General features: G+C 38.0%; 1 protein-coding gene across 1 annotated transcript in view; it reads right to left on the bottom strand.

Moving 5' to 3' along the window:
• Fbxl17 (F-box and leucine rich repeat protein 17) overlaps positions 1–23,896 on the bottom strand; it is a 472,330-nt gene that overhangs the window by 279,896 nt on the left and 168,538 nt on the right. Inside the window, exon 6 of the mRNA XM_075952216.1 lies at positions 21,810–21,940. Coding sequence (XP_075808331.1) covers positions 21,810–21,940 — 131 coding nt within the window. The remainder of the gene's footprint in view (positions 1–21,809; positions 21,941–23,896) is intronic.

The raw sequence follows: 23,896 nt of genomic DNA, 5'->3' as shown, positions 1-23,896 counted from the left end.
CAGAACCCAGGTAGGCCCTAAGGTGATGATGGGTCAGAATGATAAGGCACCACTCACTAATCTGAGTTACCTCCAATGCCGTCACTGCAGAACCAAGCGTCTGGAGCAGGTTAAGAGCACTGTAGTAGCAAGAGCAGATTTACACATCCTAGGAAACAGTTACATGCTGATGAACAGCGTTAATTTGACATAAAGGATCCTAGTGGTTATAAATGTACCTTCTCCCTACTTTAATTGGCAATGACTACCCTGACCTTTCACCATAACTCTAACTACAGCACAGTAATTAGACAAAGCACTACTTTGCTTGTGAAATAAAAAGTAGGGGAAGAAGCTCCCATCATTAGCTTTGAGAATATAAAACAGGCTAAGTGAGTTGCCAATCAGAAATATATACGTGTGTGTGTGTGTGTGTGTGTGTGTGTGTGTGTGTGTGTGTGTGTATAGTTGACTATCCAACCACAGGCCAGAATACCTTGGTATTCTGAAGGTAGAGGCAGTTCCTACAACTAAAAAAGAAAACTAGACAGAAATTATAAGTCCAGAAAAGAAAAAAAGTCGGGTGTTTGGACAGCTGTAGAGAAAAAGGAGAGAAGTTTTATTTCAACGGGTTAAAAAATGATAACTATAAATTCCTAACTGTGGTACACAGAAGAACACCTGCCTTGTGTAAAGCCATAGAGAAGAGGCAGCTTCCAGATACCCCTGGAAAATCACCCACGTTCTTAAGACCCCCAAGAGCTCTAATGACCTCTCTATCCTGCGCTGGGCTAGAAGGAGTCAAAGAGTCAGACTCAGGCAGGCCTTTCTGTCACCCACCCGGGAAATACTGGGTCTTGGAGGAAAAGGAGCAGGTTTTATAGCAGCCAGGAGTGTGCCTAAGTGGTGGCATGCTGAAGACATCCTTGGGAAGAAACAAGTCATTAGAAAAGAAAGGCTAACACAAGCTCAACCTTAGGTCCATTTTCGCATCACAAATTGCTGCCCACTGACATCCCTAGACCTCTGCAGAGGTCACTCTTTTCTCTACCCACTCCAGTACTTGGAAAGTCATAGCACTGAGTAATGATAACTCAACTCAGGATCCAGGATTATTTTTTTCTCATTAGCATAATAAAAGCTTATTCATTTTTCTATATGTAAGAGGAAATACGATAATAGCAATTCTAGTAGTTAAATAATAATTCATGTTCATCATTAAAAGTCAGAAAATCTGTGACAACCATCACTTAGAATATGAAAATCACGCACATAAAAGGCTTTTTGAAGAATTACTCTATAACACATGAAAACCTAGGTTATACAAAATATATCACGCTGTCATTAAAAACTGTCCAGAAATTCAAACGAGACATCACTGATGCTAGAATAGAAAGATTTAACAACAGATAACTATTAGATAAAGAAAATAGGGTATAAATACATCGTGGAATTTTCTTTAAGCTTTAAAGAAGAATAAATTTATTTCATTTGTAGAAAATGGACACAACTGGAGATAAACATATTAAGTAAATTAATCCAGTCTCAGAAAGAAGAATACTATGTACTTTTTCTGCGAGATGTTACACAGATTCTGAAAATGAGGGCACAAAGGTAGAGGTAAAACTGGCAAGACAAAGGTGAGAAGGGAAAGGTGACATGGGGGATATGCACAACATCTAGTACATTTGCTTTAGAAAATGTTCTTAATGTGTAAGGGCATATAGAAACTGTGAAGATGTATACTGTATACTATACAATGAAAATGAAAGAATACAAAAGAAGGTAAGAAGACTCAATTGATCATCTAACACAAGGAAACAGACTAAGTTATCAATAGTATTTTCTTTTCTCTCCCATATGACCTACTGTGATACAGACAAGCTGACCCTTACCAAAAACTCAACAAATGAGACCAAATCTTAAACTTAGGACCAAAACTAAACAAATAACATTTTTATGAAGTCCCCAGCTAAGGTATGTTCTTATAGTAACAGAATGTTTTTTTTGTATGTGTGTGTGTGTGTGTGCTACTACAGCAGGTTGCCATATGACCCATCAAAAGGCCCTCAGTGTTAGTCATCCCTCCCCAAAGTCCTCCTTTATTCTCTTCTTCCCTCCTTGTCTCTATTTAGTCCTCCCACCCCAGTCTTCCTCTTTCTATAACGATACATCTATTTCTCCCCTTGTCCTCGGCACTTACTCTGTACCTAATCTCTGCAGTTAGATGGGCTGTAGTATGCCTAGAGGGTGTGTAGTTGGATGGGTGGGGAGATGGGGACAATCTGGGAGGAGATAAGGAAGGGGAAACTGTAAATGGACCATATTGTATGGAAAAATTATTTTCAATTAAAAAAAGAAAATTCCAGAAGAAACAAAAATAAAATAAATAAATCTTTTAAAAAGTAAAGATTACTGCTGTCCCATTTTACAGATAAGAAAATGAGACACAGGGATAGCAGTTTGCCCAACAACAAACAAATAAGAGGAGGCAGAGCTAGGATTCAAATACAGGCTGCCTACTCCAGTAGCTGTGCTATACTCTCTTAAGGGAAATCCACGTACGCGTCTGAGGGATTTACTGCACTGTTCCTTCCAGTTCCTCAATGGTAACACCTTCTGTCTTTTGTTTCTGAGATTGACCCTACGACCTCACACATGCTGAGAGCACAACACTTCCAGCTGGATGCCCACTTCAAATGCTCCAAAGTAGCATCTAGCACTGCTGTGGGCATAGAGACATTCTTCTGTAAGGATGCAAAAGGACTGGCATTGTCTTTCCTTGAAGAAATTAAGCAAGATGTGCAAACAAGCAGGTTCTTAGACACGTAAACACCTTTAAAGAATTTAATTGTTAAGAGACTGAACTTTACAAAGATAGATTAACAATGTTTCCTCACATGGCCACTACTAGGATTAAAAGTCAGAAATAATTAGAATGCCCACCATTTACAGAAGAGTTAAATATAATGTGCTGAAATTTTACTGATATGAATGATGAACAAAGGATTCTGAAACAAACTAATGAGCACTGGACTTAGGCTGTCGTACATTACATACAGTGCAAGTGCACTATCAGAAAAGACTCTCCGGAGCATCAGCAGTGGAAATCTCTAGTGGTGTTCCACATGGTTTTAGTTTTCCTTTCCAGAGTATTTACAATGTGTGTGGGTTTTTTGTCAGTCAAAGAGCAAAAAAGAAACACAAGACCCCATAATCCAGGGAAACTGCAGTCAATTCTAGTTCAGGACAGAAAGTAAGGGGAGGCAGAAGCTGAAGAACGTAGAACTTGCAAACTCACTCGTGTGTGCACGGTGGGTGGGCACACCCAGGACAACAGCACTTAGGTTCCATTTTTAGCACTATCTAACAGCAAGAAAAATGATAAGCCACCAAATTACATTTGAGTCTAAGCTTCAAAACTGCAAAATGAAAGAGACAGACAGAATGACTGTCCTCAGGTTCTTTACAATTCTAAGCGCCATATTGACAATTTTGAGAAGAAGTAGGCAGAAATATAGTAACAACTTCATCCTCTGCCAATCTTGAATTCTCCCAGCTGACATGTCACTCAGTTTGTGTGGGATTTGACATAGAAAAGCCCAGCAAATGGGCACAGCAAAGGAGCCTCCCAAAGCTAGTCATTGCAGTCACAGTTACTGTTCAACAGAGATGACAAAGAACACGAAGGCAGGTGCCCATGTAAGGCACATCGCTGTCCCATGAAGAGTTTAGTTCCAAATAGCTAACAGTTTCCTTGCAATATTTAGCTTTAACATTTAAAAAATGCATATAATCTATCTGACATTGTGGTACTTCCATTCCTCCTGACAAAAATCCAAGGAAAGAGCCAAGGGAGACTTTGATATTACATTGCACTGTTATTCAGATATATCAATAATCAAATCTGGGGAGCTGCCAATAAAAATAGAATAAACATCATTAGCATTTTAATAAACCTGCAAGCCACAGGGCAGGAAAGACAGAGCAAGCAGAGCAAAGGGAAATCAGCATATGCCAGGCTCACCTCCAGCAGTTTGCCCTCTGGCAGCCCGCTGTGTCCTGCCAGCACCATGCCCGCACCACTCCAGGGAGACACCTCTGTGTTTTAAATTCTTTCAAAGACCTCTCCATGCTCTCCCTGTCTAGAGGATATGGTGTGGTCTTTTTTTTTTTTAAAAAAAAAAAAGGCTGAGAATAGATAACCTGATTTTCAAACTACTTTGGGAAAGTGCTGATCTGTTGGTTATATATAAGAAGCACTCTGAAGTCAGAATATGATTTTATATGTTAGCAAACTGGACCCAAATGACAGATGAAGAGAGCTGGTGACACGTGAAAACAAAGCCTGAGCAGAACCCACCCACTAGACATGCCAGGCTCTTGTAGGACAATGGAGATATAAGCTGGTCTATGATATCACTGATGACCAGCTCCCAGGACACTTGACATACGCCAAGCTCAAATTTACACGGAAGCAGAGTAAACAGTTAATTAGGTTATTTTCTCAACCAAATTGGAAGTTAAAAATTGTGCTTCCTGGAAGGAACTTTACTGTTCTATTAATTTCATCATGATTGTGTATATGAGTATATGTAAAGAACCAAAGTGTATTTTTAAAACGATTCATTAAAATATATTCCTCTGAAAAATCCATGGAAAAAAAAAACATTTTACAAAGTATATAACTATATATAAAAGGGTTTTAGTCAATATAAACTTAAAATATAAAGAACATTCCTTGTTTACAAATCTTTATTCATGAACTGAATTCATTTCTGGCCATTTAATTTGAAGAAAAAAGTAGATGTTTACAGAGCATAATAAGCATACTGTAGTCATCGTATCTTCCTAAGATAATTATGAACATTCAGTGCTACCATACGTTAAGTAATAAGTAACATCCAAGAGCCTGCTGGTGTCTTTATGAAGTGTGTCATTTAAGGCCTTCAATGTCCGTTCATCTTCAGGTGACCACAGGCTAGGGTGGTAAGAAAGGAGTGATGACGGACGATGCCATGCAAAATACCACTCTCATAATGAACTAATGATTCATGCTCAAGGTGCCTTTGAAACATGACTAAGCCTGCAAATATTACACTGAGGTGGGCTCCTATTACCCCAGTCATTAAAAATAACTCAAATAAGTTTACCAAGGTTAGACAGTGAATGACCCCATATAAAAACACTGAACAAAAAAAGAGAAATACAAAGGATCCCTTCCCTCAATTCCCATTGTACACCCAGTCCATTAGCATTCAGAGAAGACTTTCTGAGTAATCTATTTCCTTGTACCAAGTGTATATGACCTTCTCTGGTGGCCACTGGCAAGTGTTTGCCAAAATGTCACTGACCAAAAACTGCCTTACAATGCAGAGTTTTCTGAAATGAATATGTCATGGATCAGATGAAAATGTCATCAGTGATACTGACAATGAAAAAAAACATTCCACAGAAAGAGAAGAAGATCCAAATTAATGGAAGAAAATTACCAGAGAAAATGTCATCAGTGGACATCAACAAAAACAGTCAACAGAATATAGCTTTTAAAAAGAGAAGACGCAGCTTAAAGAGAGGGAAAAAAATCAGCCAAGAAGCAAAGCCTTTTTACTGAATTCGGAGAAGAAAGGCTGCTTTAACAAAGGCTTGTCTTTAGGAAAAGGGACTCTCTTTAAGAGATAGACTGTTGTTGTTCCTGGGAAAGGGATGGGAGGAAGGAGGTAGAAAAGAGATGGGGGAGAGGAGGTAAAATGTCTAAGCACTGAGGAGGGGCTCCTCACATCTGAATCCCAAAGTTATTCATTTACTCATTTGCATGTCAAAATGAGTGATATAATTTGCGAATGTCAAAAGTAGTCACAGAAAATTAAATAGAAATTGAATAAAAATTACTTATTGCTGCCCTTAAAAGAGAAAGTCAAAAGTTGTTGATTTTCCCACTGTGCAGTCTCAGAAAGTTTCACTTGTACCAACATTTCAAAGAACCTAAACCTAACCAGATACATTCATTCTTTTAGAATTTAAAGGGAAAAAAAGGCCTCACTGATTCTTGGGGTCTTTATTCAAATGGACCCTGCTTATCAGTGTCGTCACTGAAATAATGTAGTTTATATTCTAGAACTCTTATCTGAGTATGACTGAGGTATCCTAAAGAAAGGCTTTATTAGAACCTTGAAAATAATACATGTGGAAAGCTACTTCACAGCTGTCTGAGGGTTAAGCATAGTCCACACCAAGTCTAAAAAAAACAGTATGATCCACCTAAATGCTCCAAGGACAGCACTCCAAAAGCAACTTGGAGGAAAATCAATGCTAAGATGAACATTAACACATCAGTTCCTTGCCTTTGAATTATTATTCAACAGTATCCTCAACACACACCGCAAGAAGAGATCTATAAGGACGATCACACATTCTTAAAGTGAACACACAGAACCAGCTCAGACATGAGATACAGTATAAAATCAACAGTGACAAATCATTAAGATAGAGTAACAATTATTTACACTAAAATTACAAACATGCTGTCAATGGGACAGAACTGTAAGCCAAATATATTTGCTTATATGCACAATAGGAGCTTGCCATGATAAAGCTGCCGTGGCCCCGCCCTTTTTAAAAACAGGGACATTTTTCACAAATGAGAGATGACCATCAAGTACTAAGGAGGTCTGTGTGGATGACTAAAACTCTCTCAGGGATGACTTGGTGATATATCACATTCTTCTCCTGTTACCACTGGAGAACAGCTGCTGAGAGAGAACCCCAAAAAGCTTCTCTGTAGCATAATGAGGTCTGCTTACTGTGAAGAAACTTGTGAAAGAGAAATTTTAGACACGAAAAGATGATAGGCATTGGCTTAAAAATATGAACAGCCTCTCATTTGTAGTTCTAATAAGGTCACAATATTCAAGATATTAACTATATGGTAATACGCATTTATTCAAAGATAATCATATCACAAATATCTAAAGGCCAAAGAAAGAAATGTTACAGGAAAAAAACCTACAGGGGTAACATATTGTCAGGATGAAATTGTACCTGTTTCCTTCACACATACACCATCATTCTATCTTGGAGGTTGCCTCTTTAATTCTTCCACTTCAACTTCAGAGCACTTAAAGGTCACCCTTCAAATTAACTATTTTGTTCATCTTAGTTTAACAACCTATATTACCTGTCCAACACGAGTAGTTCTTTATTTCCTTTTTATCTGGAACATAAGCTCACTAGGTTTGATCACCAATCAATCAATCAATCGTTCAATCATTGATCAGGAAGCAGTTTCTGAGATTCCAGCTAAATGTTTGGTGCTTTGGCAGAATCATAATTCTTGCCAAAGATTAATTCCAATGCTGCCATCTACATAATAATATATGAAACTCAAATCCATTTCCATAAGAATTAAAACTAAAAGAAAAAATACTCTTTTATACTTGTCCCAAAATAAAAGAATATTTACTTATTCATTTCACTAATTAACTATTAGTTTATATGGATGTATATTTGTGTGTGTAAATGTATATGCATACTTGCCATACATGTGTGGAAGGAGTCAGGATATCAGAGAATGGCCCCAGATGTTACTTCTTGTTTTCAACCGTGTCTGAGGCAGGGTCTGCTGCACAGGTCAGGTCAGCCTGCTGCGAAGAATTCGCCCTCCACTCCCTCCCCCACAGGACTGCTGGCATTACAGATGCTAACACTACTGTCCCGAGCTTCTCGTGGGTTCTGAGGATTCAAGCTCGGGTCCTTATGTTTGTACAGTAAGTACTTTTACCCACTGAGCCATCTCCCCAGCCCAAAATTAAGATTCTCAAAATAGATATGCATTTTTAGCAAAGTATTCTTATATGTGCATGTGTGCACTATAATAAAATACTGCAATCATTGGTAATTCATTAGTGAAAATTAATTTTCACCTTAAGAGAAAAAAACCAACAACCCTGGAAACAGTATCTCCTAAATAAACTAAATTTCCACAATATCATAAAAAAATTACATAGAAAATGTTCCAAGGCTGTAACCTACAAGAGCAAAGACTTACAATGATCCTTAAAGATGATGAGGGATAAACATGTAGAAACTTTCTTCACGCAGTACGAAATTTTCGGCATAGGACAACCAGAAAGTATCTTTACCATGATATGCTGTGCAGCTGAAATAAAATTTGTCATTTGCTCTCAACTCTGCAGGTCAGGCATCTGAACAGGGCTCATCTGACATTCTTCCACTTTCCATACAAGACTGTAGGAGTCTCAAGGCTGAGACCACATTGTCTAATTTAGCTTCAGTTACAAGCTGGCTATAAATGTTGGGTACTCATCCTTCTTAATGAGGTCTCTCATGATCAGAGAAAGTGGTCTATGCCAGTGGTTTTCAACCTTCCTAATGCTGTGACCCTTTAATATACTTCCTCAAGTTGTGGCGACGCCCAACCATAGAATTGTTTTCATTGCTACTTCTTAACTGTCATTTAGCGACTGTTATGAATAATGGTGTAAAGATCTGATATGTAGGATATCTGACCCATAGATTGAAAACTGCTGGTCTTTGCTACATACATGTTAATGGCAGGATTCCAGAGAGGTGAGCACAGAACTTCTAAGAATTCTACGAATCAATTCCTGCAAGTCCCACAACGTAAATTCCACTGTAATCAGTACAAATCCTAAAGTGGTAAAGACATGCATTCCACTTCTTAATGGGGAAACAGGTCATGTCACATTGCACTTCAAAGTGCACACACAGGTGGCAGGAGTCTGGGGTTACAGTTTGAAGAATCCAGGTGAGCTTTAATAGCTCTTCCTGGATTATCACTCCCTAACTTCCGGTGCTCAATGACTGCAGGGTTTCATTCTGAAGAGGAAATGCAAGTGCTAACGTTCATCCTCTGCCATATGGAGTTACACGACTTGGCTGCTGCGCCAAGGAGTTTCAGAGCATGAGCCACATCTGCACCAATAACTGCTACTACCATTGGGTTGGCTGGTTTTGGAGGTGGTGTGTCCTTTCAGGTCATAAAAGTCTTCAATCTTTTATGTTTAATCTAGTGGATATGTTCGTGTTTTGATTGTTTCTCTTTTTTATGTATATGGGTGGGTACTTTACCTGATATATGTCTATGCACTACCTGTGCGTCTGCTGCCTGAGGACACCAGAAAAAAGCATCAGATCTGGAACTGGAGTTACAGATAGTTATAAACTGCCACATGGGCGCTGAGAATCAAATCTGGGCTCTCTGGAAGAGCAGCATGTGCTGTACCCCTGAACCATCTCTCCCGGAGCAGCATGTGCTGTGCCCCTGAACCATCTCTCCCGGAGCAGCATGTGCTGTGCCCCTGAGCCATCTCTCCCGGAGCAGCATGTGCTTTACCCCTGAGCCATCTCTCCCGGAGCAGCATGTGCTGTACCCCTGAGCCATCTCTCCCGGCACTTCTGATTTTTACTTTTAACAAGCAAGTATTCAAATTGAACAATCTACAATAAATAGCATCAACAGAAGAAATCCAGGTTACATATACTGCACTTCAACAAATTACAAAGTTCATAAAAGAAGGAAAACATACCATTGTAAAAATTAAATATACTTCTATCAATTTGTAAGGTAACCTGTGGAGAAATTTTCCATTTACATTGTAATTAACTAGCTGACCTGGAAATCCAGTCATACTGAATTATGAAGAGTTCAAATTTATTATACTAGTTTTTGTTGTCTATGAATAAATAAGAATGTTTGATTAAAAAGATGAAACTCTAACTTACTCCATGAATTCTCAATTTCTCTCATTTCACTGAATATATTTCTGAAATAGCCAAGAGAGTCACAGAATGCCACAAAATGATAATTGCTACCTAGAATTCCTTGAACATGTTTGTCTCTAAAATACTTATTTCTATAGCCACGGTGCACTGTGGTATGTCTGCTCTGGACAATTTCAAAGGGTAAAATATGCCACTGAACACACTACATAATCAGAACCTTTCCTTATGGGAGGAGAGAAAGGAAATCGCTACTTGCTGCTTCACAATATGGTGAACCAAGAAGCAGTCTGAGGAAGAGCTAACGCCCACTAATGGCATCCCTACCATTCCCAATAAGGAGCCGGTTCCTAGAACTGCAGCTATTTTCGGCTGAGGATCTGTTACAGCAGTGCTGCACAGAGACGCAGTTGGACGCATAAGAAGTGCAGAATTTCAGACAAACTGGTGCTGGCAAGATGATAACACTCGGTAACGAGGAGTATCTCATTGATATGGAAGCACTGATCTAATATTTAAGCCACTTTAATGTTTTTATTATGTTATAAGAGGCCAAATAATGCTCATCCAGAGGGAATGCCATTAATCAAGTCACCTTTTATAGTTAGCTTTTTCTTTCAAAGCAGTCTGGCATGATTTCCAGAAATCAGACAATTCTAGTGATTATTCAGGGTTAACAATATGTCAGTGCCACAGTCCAGGAACAGGTGATCTACTTCTCAAATGACTGTGACATAAAAGCTGTGTATGTGTCTAAAATAACCTTCAAAGTCTTACAGACTGGTAGGCAAACTATATAGTTAGCAGAAAATGGTAACTAGTCTAACATATTTAAATTATCTCACTTACTCTTCTCTTATGCTGGATCTCAAAAGACAGTTCCAAAGTGCACCTTGAACAAACAGAAAAGCAATTAGCCTGAATTAATTGCTCCATGCAGAAGGCATGCTTGCTGGCCTTGACGATCCTGCCACTGCTTTCACAACCTGATGCTCTGATGATAACTGCTGAAATGTGAGCTTGGCCTTAATCAGTATGTTTAGATACATATTAGCAATTAACCAAATATTAAATATGCATCAGAGAGCAGCACAAGAAGAGCAAGAAAAAAATGCATGATTTTCCCCTTGTACAGCCATACTGTTCTCACCAAGAAGCAGAGAGAGAACTGCAGCTACCTTTCTGGCTCTTTTCTCAGTTAATACTGGCTACCACCATACACAAAATACAAATGAGTGAATGGTTCTTCACATAAAAAAAATCCCCAAAATAAAAAAGATACCCCTCAATAACTGAACACTAAAACTCTTTTGAATAAAAGAGAGAATATGACTTCCAAATAACAGCATGAACCACATAAAGCTCCACCTGTATTTAGACAATAACATTAAATCATTTTGGTATCAATTTTAGTCTGGAAGGAAGGGGACAGTGGAACCAATTACCTGACTGTTTCCAAACTTTGAGGCAAACGTGAAAGTACATTTATTCACCCTAAGATAAAATCAATATTCATAATTCTCTTAACACACATGAATAAATCATGTAAAGGTGATGGAAGATGAAGCCAGAGGCCCAAGAATGAGGAAGACAGAGGACTGATTTCCTTGCCCAGACAGTCATCAACAAAACAGCACAAGCCACACAGTTGAGGCCACCAACAGGAATGTTCTCTGTATCCTGATGGACAGGAATGTCATGTTGGGCTTTTTGGTGTCATTTCATCTTGTCTTAACTACAAAAAGCATTCTTGATCATTTTAAGAGAATTTATCAGTACCCCACAACTATAATTGTTAATGTAATGAGTGTGCTCTTTTTTTAAACTTCAGTACGTGAAGACAGTTCACACTATCTTAAATTAAATATTTTATCAGCTGAGGAACGGTATGCATGAAACTTTTCCATTTTGCATGTGGGAAAAGGTTCAAGCCGAAGTATTCTGTCATTTTCATGTCTTCAGGAAACACCTCCCTTTCTTAATTTCTGAAAGGACTGTCATACAGAAAATAGCCCAGGCACGCACAGTGTCAGGTCTGCCATTTTTAATTATTACCAGTCAAGTTACAGCAATTTCCTCTCTGGTTAAACATGTGCGTACCTATCTTCCAAAGTATTTCTTTATGCCACTGTTCATAAAACATTTTAGGATGAAGGAAAATCCCCTGCACTAAATTAATAACTAATCACAGGAGATATTTATCATCTCAAGACTTTTACAGAGAAATTGTCAGATTTAATCACCTTGCCCATATTTTCACTATTTACTGCGCTTCATTTATCATACACTTTAGATTTTGACAACAGTGAGTTATTTTAATTACAACTTCAAGTTTGAGTGACTAAGAATAAGGCCATCCCTTGGAGACATGGGGGTGGGGAAAGTGGAGAAGTCATCTGAGGAACCAACAAACTATCACTTTCATGAATAAACCAAGGTTTCCTTCATTGTTAGAATTGAAAAACAGGCATGATGTAGGAAACCACCAAATCATGGGCCAAATGACAGTACTGCATTATCATCATTCAAAGTGTATCATTCCTGCTCTTTCCCATGATACGATCATAAACTGATTTCTTAACATGGAAAACATTTTGTATGCCACAAATCTGGGTCATGGTTCAGTGGTTAGTTACAGAGTGCATATTTATTATGAGTAAAGCCATGACTTCAATATCCAGCACATACTTCCCCTAAAAAAGAAGGATAAACCTCACAGACTAAATACCTATTTTGTATATTCAGTCTTCCTTCTATAGCTTAAAACATAAAACAAGAAACTGTATTACAGTCACACATTCAGAAAAATTCATGACGGTTAACTACAACTACGCTTCTATGGGCAGGGAGGTAGACTGGTGACTCAAATGCTTGTCGTGTGAACATGAAGACCTGAGTGTAGACCCCACCTACCACCGTCTAAAGAGCACAGCATGGCAGTGCCTGTAACCCAATTATGAGAGACAGAGCCAGGAGAACACCAGGGTCATGGCCAGGCAGTCTAGCAAAAATGGTAAGCTCAAGTTCAATGAGAATCCCCCATCTCAAAAATTGAGATGAAGAAGCAAGTAAGGAAACTATCAAATATCAACCTTTGGTCTCTACACTTGCCTGCATGTACTCATGCACACAACATACATACACACATACACACGTGTGTATACACACATAAAGAAACAACTTTCTAGAGATGATCTTACAAATAACTATTCCAGTAAAACATATTTATTCTTTTTTTAAAAACCATAATTACATAATATTCACAAAACTATTCAGTGGGTTATATAAGTAGTTTATGACAGAATTTTAAAATTGCTACATGAAACTGCCTACCATATTATGAGATACCATGTGGCAGGTTGAATGAGGCTGCCCCCCTAGGTCCTTATGTTTGAATGGTTGGTCCTCAGTTGGTGAAACTGTTTGGAAAGGATTAGGAAGCACACCCTTGTTGGTGTGTCACTGAGCATGAGCTTTGATGCTTAAATAGCCCATGACATTCTCTCTTTCTCTCTCTCTTTCTCTCTCTCTCTCTCTCTCTCTCTCTCTCTCTCTCTCTCTCTCTCTCTCTCTCTCTCTCTCTCTTTCTCTGTCTCTCTCTCCCCTACCCCAACCCTTGTGACTGCTGCTTTCAGCTACTGCTCCAATGCCATGCCTTCCTACAGGCTGTCATGCTAGAAAGGATGGTCATGGACTCTACAATATCTAGAATCGGGAGCTCTGATTAAATGCTTTCCTTTAAAATTACCTTTGTCGTGGTGTTCTATAACGTGATAGAAAAGTAAGACACACTAGTATCCAAACTGTTCCACATCCTAGAGGAAGACTAGCACTAGAACAAACACTACCACATGGATGCCACAATGGTTAGCATCAACTAACTAGTTTCCGAAGAGATGAGACTGGCTGGTACATAGGCTGGTGTGAGACTCTTTGGCTCAAATAAGCTCCCTGCCTCATCTTCCCAAGACACTGGCACTACACACAGCAATGGCACATTTTTATCTCCTTTTTATTTCTAAGTTTCCAGGCTATGAGAGAAGAAAATTGCTCCAACTTCCCAATGTTCCAAGCTGAAAAGCATCTACTCCTCCAAAATGCTTAACTTTAATAGAAAGTAAAATAGTCTCAAGCTCAAATTCAACCATGCTAGCTAGGTCTGTCCCCTTGGGCAACCTTTAAACCTCAGTTTCTATGAGAATTAAGTAATATTAGGGGATTGAAATGAAATAAAAGTCTAAGTCCACTGTGACATGACATTCACTGGAAGATGGTAGATTATCCCCTCAGTCCTTGAGCACTTATAAATACAATATATAGCATATGTTCACAAAACAATTCTTGGAAATAAAACACAATGGGCACTCAGCAAATATTTTATACCACCAACACCTGCTCAAATCCTCTCTGAACTTTAATTCTAAATATCACTGCTTTTTATTGAATCAACGGAAATTTGAAAGAAGAAACAGAATAAACATCCAGAGATGATCAAGGGAATTAGAAAAATCTTTATATAAAAGCTCATTGAGTTTTACATGAGCTGGGTGCTGTCAGTATCACTGAGAGGTGTGCTGTTGCATCTGTCAATCTACAGTTTTAAGTCACATAAACTCAAAAGCACTACAAAGGGATTTGTTGTTTTCTGTAGGAGAACAGAAAGAGAAGAGAGAAAAGAGAAAAAAGAGAGAGCTAGGACTTGATGCTAATGGCAAAGGAACCATGAATCAAATCTAAGCAATACCTATTAATTCTCTAAAACAAACAAGCAAACAAACAAAAATCCACCTAAAATGGCTGTAAACAAAGGATGTAGCTCAGTGGTAGAGCACATGCCCAGAATGCATTAGACAATGAGTTTAATCCCAGCACAAAAATAACTAAGTAGCTCATAGCTTTGAAGCTGGAAATAGTTTAGAAGAGTACAATACAATAAATAGTTTTATAATAGCCCTGCTTACTACCCAAATTGGAAGTCTGCTAATGAAACAAAAGATTCACCTATTAAAGCTGAATTGGGTCTTCCTCTGTGTCTTCCACCTGTTGGGCAAAGTCCTGATGTCAGAAATGACAGCAATAACAAAGAAGAACTAAACGAGGCAAAACAATTAACTCTATTAACTGTTAATGTATTTATTAGGATCAACTTTCAAAGAACTATTTGAATTAATATATGATATAAAAATCTATAAAGTTAAATAATATCTTTTAAGTGTATGTGTATCTCTGTCTATGCAAATATGCAATACATTTGGGCAGGTGCCCACAAGACACTGGATCCTCTGAAGCTGGAATTACAAGTAGTTGAGAACCAAACTCAGGACCCCTAGAAGAACAAGAAATATTCGGAACCACCGAGTCACCCCACGAGCCTCTACATTCTATAGTTTGATAAAATCAGTTTCTAAGATGGCTAGGATAAAGACAAATAAAATATGTGGAAGAAACTGATCAACAGACCATTCTCACGCTAAGACATTGCTGATAAAAAGATAGGCTAATCCAAAACTTACAAAGGAAGACTAGAGTTCAGAATTTTCATGTAAATTTTCTTTCTTTTTTTTTTTTTTTTTTGGTTTTTCGAGACAGGGTTCTTAAAGAAAAAAAACAAAAACCTTACTGTGTACTACATAGAAAGTAGACATAAGAGAGAAGATATAAAAATCTCCATGTTTTAAGATTTATTTATTTATTATGTATACAATATTCTGTCTGTGTGTATCCCTGCAGGCCAGAAGAGGGCACCAGACCCCATTACAGATGGTTGTGAGCCACCATGTGGTTGCTGGGAATTGAACTCAGGACCTCTGGAAGAGCAGTCAGTGCTCTCAACCTCTGAGCCATCTCTCCAGCCCAAAATCTCCATATTTTAGAGTAAAGCCTTTTATGGAAATAAAAGACTAGCCCAACAAGTTATGGCAATGATAGTTTGCTTCAGCAACCACTGCTAAGGCTTGGGTATGACTGAGAATGTCATCCATGTTAGCAGCTGAGTTCTTGGTGTGCCTGTGTTGAACCAGTAGACCTTTAAGGCTAATGCTAGTTCTTGCCTGGCCTCCAATCTTTCTCTGACTTCCTGGCTTACCATGTGATCTGTTTCTGCCTTTATTAGGCATCCATTTAGAGAACCTCACCCAAAGTCAGGCACATGCGCCATTCTCCATTGGACTTTCGACCTCCAAAACCATAAACTACATAAACCTCCTTTCATGACATGCTACCGAATAGAGAGTAATCTGTTATCACAAGGGTTGAGCCTGGCTTTGCTGTACCCTTGTAACATTGGCTAGTGGCTGCCAGACAATCTTTCATTTCTCTCGCATTATTACTTTACACTGTTTTCATCAGCAACACAGCAAGCTGCCAATCAAAGGGTCATTTGATAAAAGAAGATACAGATCACAAGAATGAAGCTAATGTATTTTTTAGGACCACTGTTAAAAATTTAAAATAGAAAAATTACATTTTTGACATTAAATATTTAAATTGAGGCAATTCCTTTTAATATTCTTGTACACTGTAAAGATTTGTCATACATATTGGTTTAATAAAAGACTGACTGGCCAGTAACCAGGCAGAAAGTATAGGCAGAGCAACCAGACTAGGAGAATTCTGTGAAGAAGAAAGGCAGATACGCAGTCACCAGCCAGATGCAGAGGAAGCAAGATGAGAATGCCTTACTGAGAAAAGGTACCAAGCCACATGGTTAAACCTAGACAAGAATTATGGGTTAATTTAAGTTTTAAGAGTTAGTTAATAATAAGCCTGAGCTAACAGACCCAACAGTTTATAATTCATATAAGCCTCTGTGTATCCCTTTGGGACTGAGCAGGTGCAGGACAAAAACTTCCATGTATAAACTATTATAATCATATTGCTATAAGAAGCTCAGAACCACTCAAATTTTTATATATTACCCTTTTATACCTAAATGTACAGCTTTTAGATTCTGCATCAGTTACACAAAAAAAACTGGAAAGACCAAACTGAATGGAAGATAACGAAAGATTTATGTCAGATACAGATAAATACTTCAATAAGTTTGGAGTCAGAAAGAATAGAAAAGACATAATAACCAGGTGTTTAATTTAAATCACAGATACAAGTAGTTCATATTCTCTTTTCGTAGAACACCTGGATTGTATTTGTATTTAACAGCAATGATAAATGTCAAATAACTACTTGACCATCCTTCTGACTTCTAGGAAATATCATGCTGTGCAATCTGCTCAATGCAAAAAGTGCTTTTAGGAAACAGCAAAGAAAGAGAACAGCATGTCTTAGTCACACAGATCAATTTCAAGACTACATAATACTAAACTGTAAGCGCTGGGATGTGGCTCAGTGGTAAGATTTTAATGCAGCACCTGTGAAACCCCAGATTTAATTCTACCACCACAAAAACCCAACCAAACAACAAACAACAAAAAGCAACCAGATACAATGATCAATACGCAAACAGTGTTTAATCATTATACAATTTTAAATGTTTAGCTTTTTTTGAAAAAAGTCTCAGACAAGAACTTTAAATGTAGAAAAACTAAGACCACTAAAGTTTATTAACCCAGGACTGAATTGAAATAGTAATAGGGTTTTTATATAGAAATACATAAATAATATCTAAGGCTCTAGAGCAGTGGTTCTCAACCTTCCTAATGCTATAGCCCTTTTTAATACAGCTCTTCAAGCTATAGTGACCCCAATCATTGCATTATTTTGTTGTTACTGATAATTGCAATTTACTGTTATGAATTGTGAATATTTGATATTCAGGATAACTGATATGTGGTCCCCAAATGGATAATGACTCACAGTTTGAGAATCATTGTTCTAAAAACAAAGAAAATAATTAGTTCCTACCAAAAACATAAATATAAGAATTTTCCATATATTAATAATAGATTAGTTCCATCTATGAAATAGAAAACTAATGGATGATTCATTAACATTTTCTTGTTTGTCAGTTTTCATAGTAACAATTATAGAAAACACATTAATCTAAAATAAAAAAATCCAACAAATGATCTAAATTTAATAGGAAAAATTTGGCCTTTCCTTGAATGAAAGATGTTGAAAGGTTTAAATGAGAACGCGTGTAAAATATCTATCAATTACCTGTGCAATAAAAGTTACATTCCTCCACTCTATCCTTATCGAACTCATTATTAATGTGAAGTCTTATATCACCTAAAGAGACGGATGACCCTTACAGCAGAACAAGCTCAGTGCCCCATTTTTTGAGACATAGCACCAAGTACTTAGCACTGCTTCCTGATTTACTAAAGTATAGTAAGGATGAACAAATTTAAAACAGAAGCTAATTGATAGGCTAAATGCATTAGTGCATTCCAGTGCTCTCTCTATGAAAGGTTACTACCCCATCTCAGCTAAGTGCTGAGATCATAATTAAGTCTGATGGCAAGTCCTAGATTTATACCAATATAATTACAAATATTACTTAGCTTAGTAATACAGTATGGCAAGAACAATGAGATGAGTAATTTAGATGATATTGCAAAGTGGGTTTTAATGTCTGAAACTTCTATTACAGTACACAGGATAAGTGCAAGTAGTGTAATTAAAACTAAAAGAGTCTGATCCTTATAACTCTACTGCTCGGCTCATTAAAATGCATGTTTTCTCAATTAATCCAAACTTTTCCATTAAAAACATAAAAATACACTTTCATTCCTTGGGAATAAATCTCCATGGTACTTATTATATTTAGAATCAAACACTAAATAACCATTACAGATAAGTACAAAAAAAAGAGATAGGGAGCAAGAAGTTGTGCCCATAAAGCCTGACAAAGGAAGAAAAAGCAAATTAAAGGCTGCTTATTTTTCCATATAAGTCCCCAGTTTGGGCAAAGTGTTTGAAGAGCTAGAAGATTAAGATCCCTGAGCAAACCTATGTAAAGTGTTCACTTAGCAGATAATTTACATAACATTGACAGATTTCATAATATGTATGATTTACAGCATTCTCTGATTACTGATTCTCTTGATTTATATGACGCCTCGGTCATGTGTACAGAAAACTGTGGAATAATCACATTGCTGCAGAATGACTGTTCTTTCTTTTAATTCAATATATTGCTAAGAAACTTCTCTAAATATTAAACAGAAACACAAGATGTTTATATATTTTATTTTATTACTTGTCATAAAAAGTTATTAGAGTATGTTATTAAATTGTCTGCAAATTAGAATATTGATAATGGAGACACTTAACTTTTAAATTGATATCACTCAATTTTCTTTAACTATTTAGCCTACTTTGTAAAGTAAATATTATCAGAAACAACAAATACATTTAAAATTTTTGACTCTTTATAATTCTGTAAAAGGCCATTAGATTTTTAAAGAAAATTTGAAAATTTGGGTAGACTCCAAAAGTGCAGGAAACACAAGCAAAGAGTGACCAAGAAGATTACATCAAACTGAAGCGTTCCACACAGCAAAGGAAACATCAGAGTGAAAAGAAATTCGACTCAGAGAAAGCACTCAAAAACTTTATGTCACAACAGGGAAGGAACCCAAGTACATGTAACTCAACAACAAAACCCAAATAGTCTGGTTTTAAAAATGGGCAATAGACCTTTTTTTTTTTTTTTGTTTGGTTTTTCGAGACAGGGTTTCTCTGTGGCTTTGGAGCCTGTCCTGGAACTAGCTCTTGTAGACGAGGCTGGTCTCGAAAGACCTTAGACCTTTTTATAGACACACAAAGGTTAAGCCTCACTAATTGTCAGTCTCAGACAGAACTAGACTTCGTAAGTTATGCCTGTAATCTTTGCAGTGAGCAGGACTGGGAGTTCTCCTTCAGTGTGTTACCCACTTAGTAAGAAGGACTACTAAGAAAAAAGAAAGTGAAAAGATAATCTCTGCAAAATCACAGAAGACGTAGACTCTCTATGCATGGTTAGTGGAAATATAATTAGAGCAATTAGGGTAAGCAGTATGGTGCTCCTGACGAGATTACAAATGGGGTGACCACAGGCTCCCGTGATGCACTGCTGGACATTTGTCCAATGAAACCTGGAAAGAAAAGCGCACTGCGCTCAACATGTTTGTTATATTCAAGAAAGGCGGCAATCTCTGTATCCTTCAACCCATTAATAGAAAAAAAAAATCTTTAAGCTTTTAAAAAACAGTACATTTTTCCAACGATATACTAATCACTCCCTCGCCCCACCCCATATTGCCGGCAAAAAGGGCTGGGGATATTGGTCAGTGATATACTACTTAATCAGCATAATGGCATAGGTTAGTGACCTCTCATAGAAAAGGAACTGGAATGAACCTCACTTTGCCTTTGAAATCCTGTCATAGAACAACATGGATAGAACTGGACATCATGTTAAGTAAAGTAAGCCAAGTAAGAAAGACAAGAATTGCATGCTCTCCATCCTTAGAGGAAAATGCAAAATCTTGCCTTCTAGAAATTAAGAGGACCAAAGTAGCTGGCCATAAATTACACAAAAGTCAGATGCTCAAGGCTCTGATGGCAGACAGCAATACTGTACTGTGGTATTTTTAAAAGACAAGAAGAATACAGTTGGCTGTTGCAGTTTTGCCTTTTTTTAAAAAAAAAATGATAAACGCTTTAGGAGACAGATTTACTGACCCTTATTTAAACATCACATCATTTAAATATACATTAAAGCTTTACAGAAGACCCAATAAATATTTTTTAATTGTAACTTTTATGTATCAGTAAAAACTTTTTTAATTAATTAATTTATTTTTTCTTGGAAAACAAATTTCCACCTTCTCCCATCCTCCCATTTCCCTCCCCTTCCTCCCACTCCACTCCCCCTCCCCCCACTCTTTTCCCCCTCCCTCTCCCGACTAAAGAGCAGTCAGGTGGAAAGTCCAAGGTCCTCCCCCCTCCATCTAGGTCTAGGAAGGTGAGCATCCAAACTGGCTAGGCTCCCACAAAGCCAGAACATGAAGTAGGATCAAACCCCAGTGCCATTGTCTTTGGCTTCTCATCAGTCCTCATTGTTCAGAGAGTCCGGTTTTATCCCATGCTTTTTCAGTCACAGTCCAGCTGGCCTTGGTGAGCCCCCAATAGATCAGTCCCTCTGTCTCAGTGGGTGGGTGCACCCCTCACGGTCCTGACTTCCTTGCTCATGCTCTCCCTCCATCTGCTCCTCATTGGGACCTTGGGAGCTTATTCCGGTGCTTCAATATGGGTCTCTGTCTCTATCTCCATCCATATGCAAACGCTTGCCTCCTCAGCATGGGTGGGGCCATCACACACTTGTCTGCATTATCAAAGTCTACTTGCAAGAGGTATGCTTTATCAATGTGATATTTTATGAGAAAAATGGGCTTACAGTTATTTAAAAGAAGAGATTTCCCATTTTACACATTGTATATTATGTATTAAGTTGCTAATCACCTGATTCAATTTAAAACAACTTACATTTATAAGAAATGTAAATTGTAAGCCAGGCGATAGTGGAACGCACCTTTAATCCCAGCACTCGGGAGGCAGAGGGAGCTCTGTGAGTTTGAGGCTTGTTTCAACTACAAATTGAGTTCCAGGACAGCAAAAATTATAAACAGAGAGAAACCCTGTCTAGAAAAAAGAAACAAACAAACAAAAGAAAACCCAGAAAGAAGGAAAAGAAGGAAAGAAGGAAGGAAAAAAATCTAAGTTGTAAGAAACGCAATCATCATCATTAAAAAGAGGTCAAATGCTCAAATGTTTGAGGTAATTCCTCAGAATCATGGGTAAGGTAAACCATAACAAACAACACAAAACTATCAAGATCTTAAAAAAGACAAACCATATATGCTTCATGAATAACAAAAACGAGTTAACACAACCACTGTTGTATCTGTCCAAACATGCCAGTGCTGAAACACTTAAAAACCTGGCTGAACTTAAAGCAGCGAATGCATCAAAGTATGCGTCTAGATTTTTCTCCACACTCTAGTGCAGCAATTCAGAGACATAGCTGCATGCCGCTATACATGATACTGCCATGTCTTGTTACAGTGATAAGCGTATCTGCCTGGCTTTCCTCTGGACACATGTCTAGATGTTCCAATAGTTACCTGTCATTTATGATCCAGTTCAGACAGAGGTTCAGAGAGCTAAGATTTTTGCACCTCTTGACGATTTCCATCACAGTTTCATTGTCCAGTTCAGTGATATGACGGAGATCCAAACTGGAAAGGTTTCTCAGCTAATGACATAAATAAAATGAAAGATAAAAAAAAAATAAGTGCCAAGTTAATTCTCAAAAATTATTCTATCATTTCTCATGCAATAGGAGTAGCACCTCTGCTGTACATGAGATAGTCTAGCATTCAATTAAATATCGAAGTATTTTACAGAGAATACTTTAAATAAGCATTGAAATCTATAATGTATATATGAATAGGCAAAACATAAAAAAGATTTTACTGAAGCACCATTAAAATGAAGAACTAGCAACCTGTTGTATAATAAGTAGAGAAGCTGCTGAACACATCTCAGAAAGTACCTACAGCTGATAACTTCATGCAGTGTTTATCTTCACACATTTCAGCATTTATCTTCAAAACTAAAACATCACTTTTATACAAGTTCTCTCATTTTATTCTATGAAATACACATAATCAACTCAGAGGTGTCCTGACGATACTCTCTGAGTTGGGACTATGAGAGTCACACGTTTTACTGTACCATGCCAACCCCTATTTCCTCATTTCTCTCATTCATTTTTATGATCCCTAGTTTTCCCTGATGTACAGTCTCAAAAGGTAAATTAATAATATTTACATAAAGATGGCAGGGTTTTGGTTACCCACTTCAAATGAGGTACGGTTTCAAAAACTTTTGCTTAGTAACAAACAGCACATGTGTGATGGAGGTGGGTCTTGTATCTTATCTGTTGCTTTCATTGGTTAACTAATAAAGAAAACTGCTTGGCCCTCTGATAGGGTAGAATTTAGATAGGCGGAGTAGACAGAACAGAATGCTGGGAGAAAGAAGCAGATTGAAGCAGTCGCCATGATTCTCCCATCCAGACAGACGCAGGTTAAGATCTTCCCTGGTAAGCCACCTTGTGGGCTACACAGATTATTAGAAATGGGTTAGATCAATATGTAAGAGCTAGTCAATACGAGGCTAGAACTAATGGGCCAAGCAGTGTTTAAAAGAATACAGTTTCCGTGTAATTATTTCGGGGCATAAGCTAGCCAGGCAGCCGTGAGCCGTGGTGGCAGGAACGCAGCCCGCCGCTTCGCTCTTAACACAACACGTGTGTACATATGCATGCCTTACTCTGCCACCTTATAAGGAAGAGTGACTGCAGAGATGCCATTAGAGGGACTGTCCTGAAATAGAGAGATGGAGCTAGATTATTCAACCAGGTCCAATTTAATTGGTGAACTTCTAAGTGGAGAATCTTCTCTGGCATCAGAGAGATGTGACCGAAGCTAGAGCAGCATCTGAATCATGAGAGCGGTGCAGCCTGCCTTGCCCAGGAGCTGGAAATAGAGAGTGGGGACTTTGTGCAAGGGGTTCAATGTTGGGAAAAGTCATGGCCCTTGGCTGACAGCCATGAAAAGTAAGGATAAAAACCTACAGCCCCAAAGGGCTTAATTCTGTCAATACCTGAAGAAGCAAAACACACAGACTCTGTCATTGAGCTTTCACAAGGCAAACTAACCCAGACCACACCCCGACTTTATCTGGAAAGACCTGGAACAGACAGACATCTAATTTAGGCAACAGTGGAATGATAAATTTGTGCAGTTTAAGCTAAATGAGTGACAATTCACCACAGCAGCAGTTAGAAAGTAGGACGCAGAATTTACACAACTTGAAGGAGCTCTCCTAGGACTAGTTTGTCTTCTCCAGACCACCATCAAATTGTTCTTAGGGGAAGGTTATCCCTATAGGAAGCAGAATTGTAAGTTTGACCCAATTGCCAAAGGCCTCATAGCAGACAAGTCTCACCTGTGTCAATTCAGCTTAAATCCCCCGAGAAGCAGACACTAAAGCCATGGTAATGGTAGTACACGCGCAGCTGCTGAGCAATTTAAACATGACCAGGTTTCCGAGACCTGAGTCTTCAATTCATTCATATTTTGATTTTTGTATCTGTGTATAGTTGGTGGCTACTGTATTGTCACAGTTCATGAAAAGTCATGAA

Source organism: Microtus pennsylvanicus, chromosome 17, assembly GCF_037038515.1.
Source record: "Microtus pennsylvanicus isolate mMicPen1 chromosome 17, mMicPen1.hap1, whole genome shotgun sequence".
Lineage (NCBI taxonomy): Eukaryota > Metazoa > Chordata > Mammalia > Rodentia > Cricetidae > Microtus > Microtus pennsylvanicus.
The sequence above is the reverse complement of the archived record's forward strand: the minus strand, read 5'-3'. Positions and strand labels throughout refer to the sequence as shown.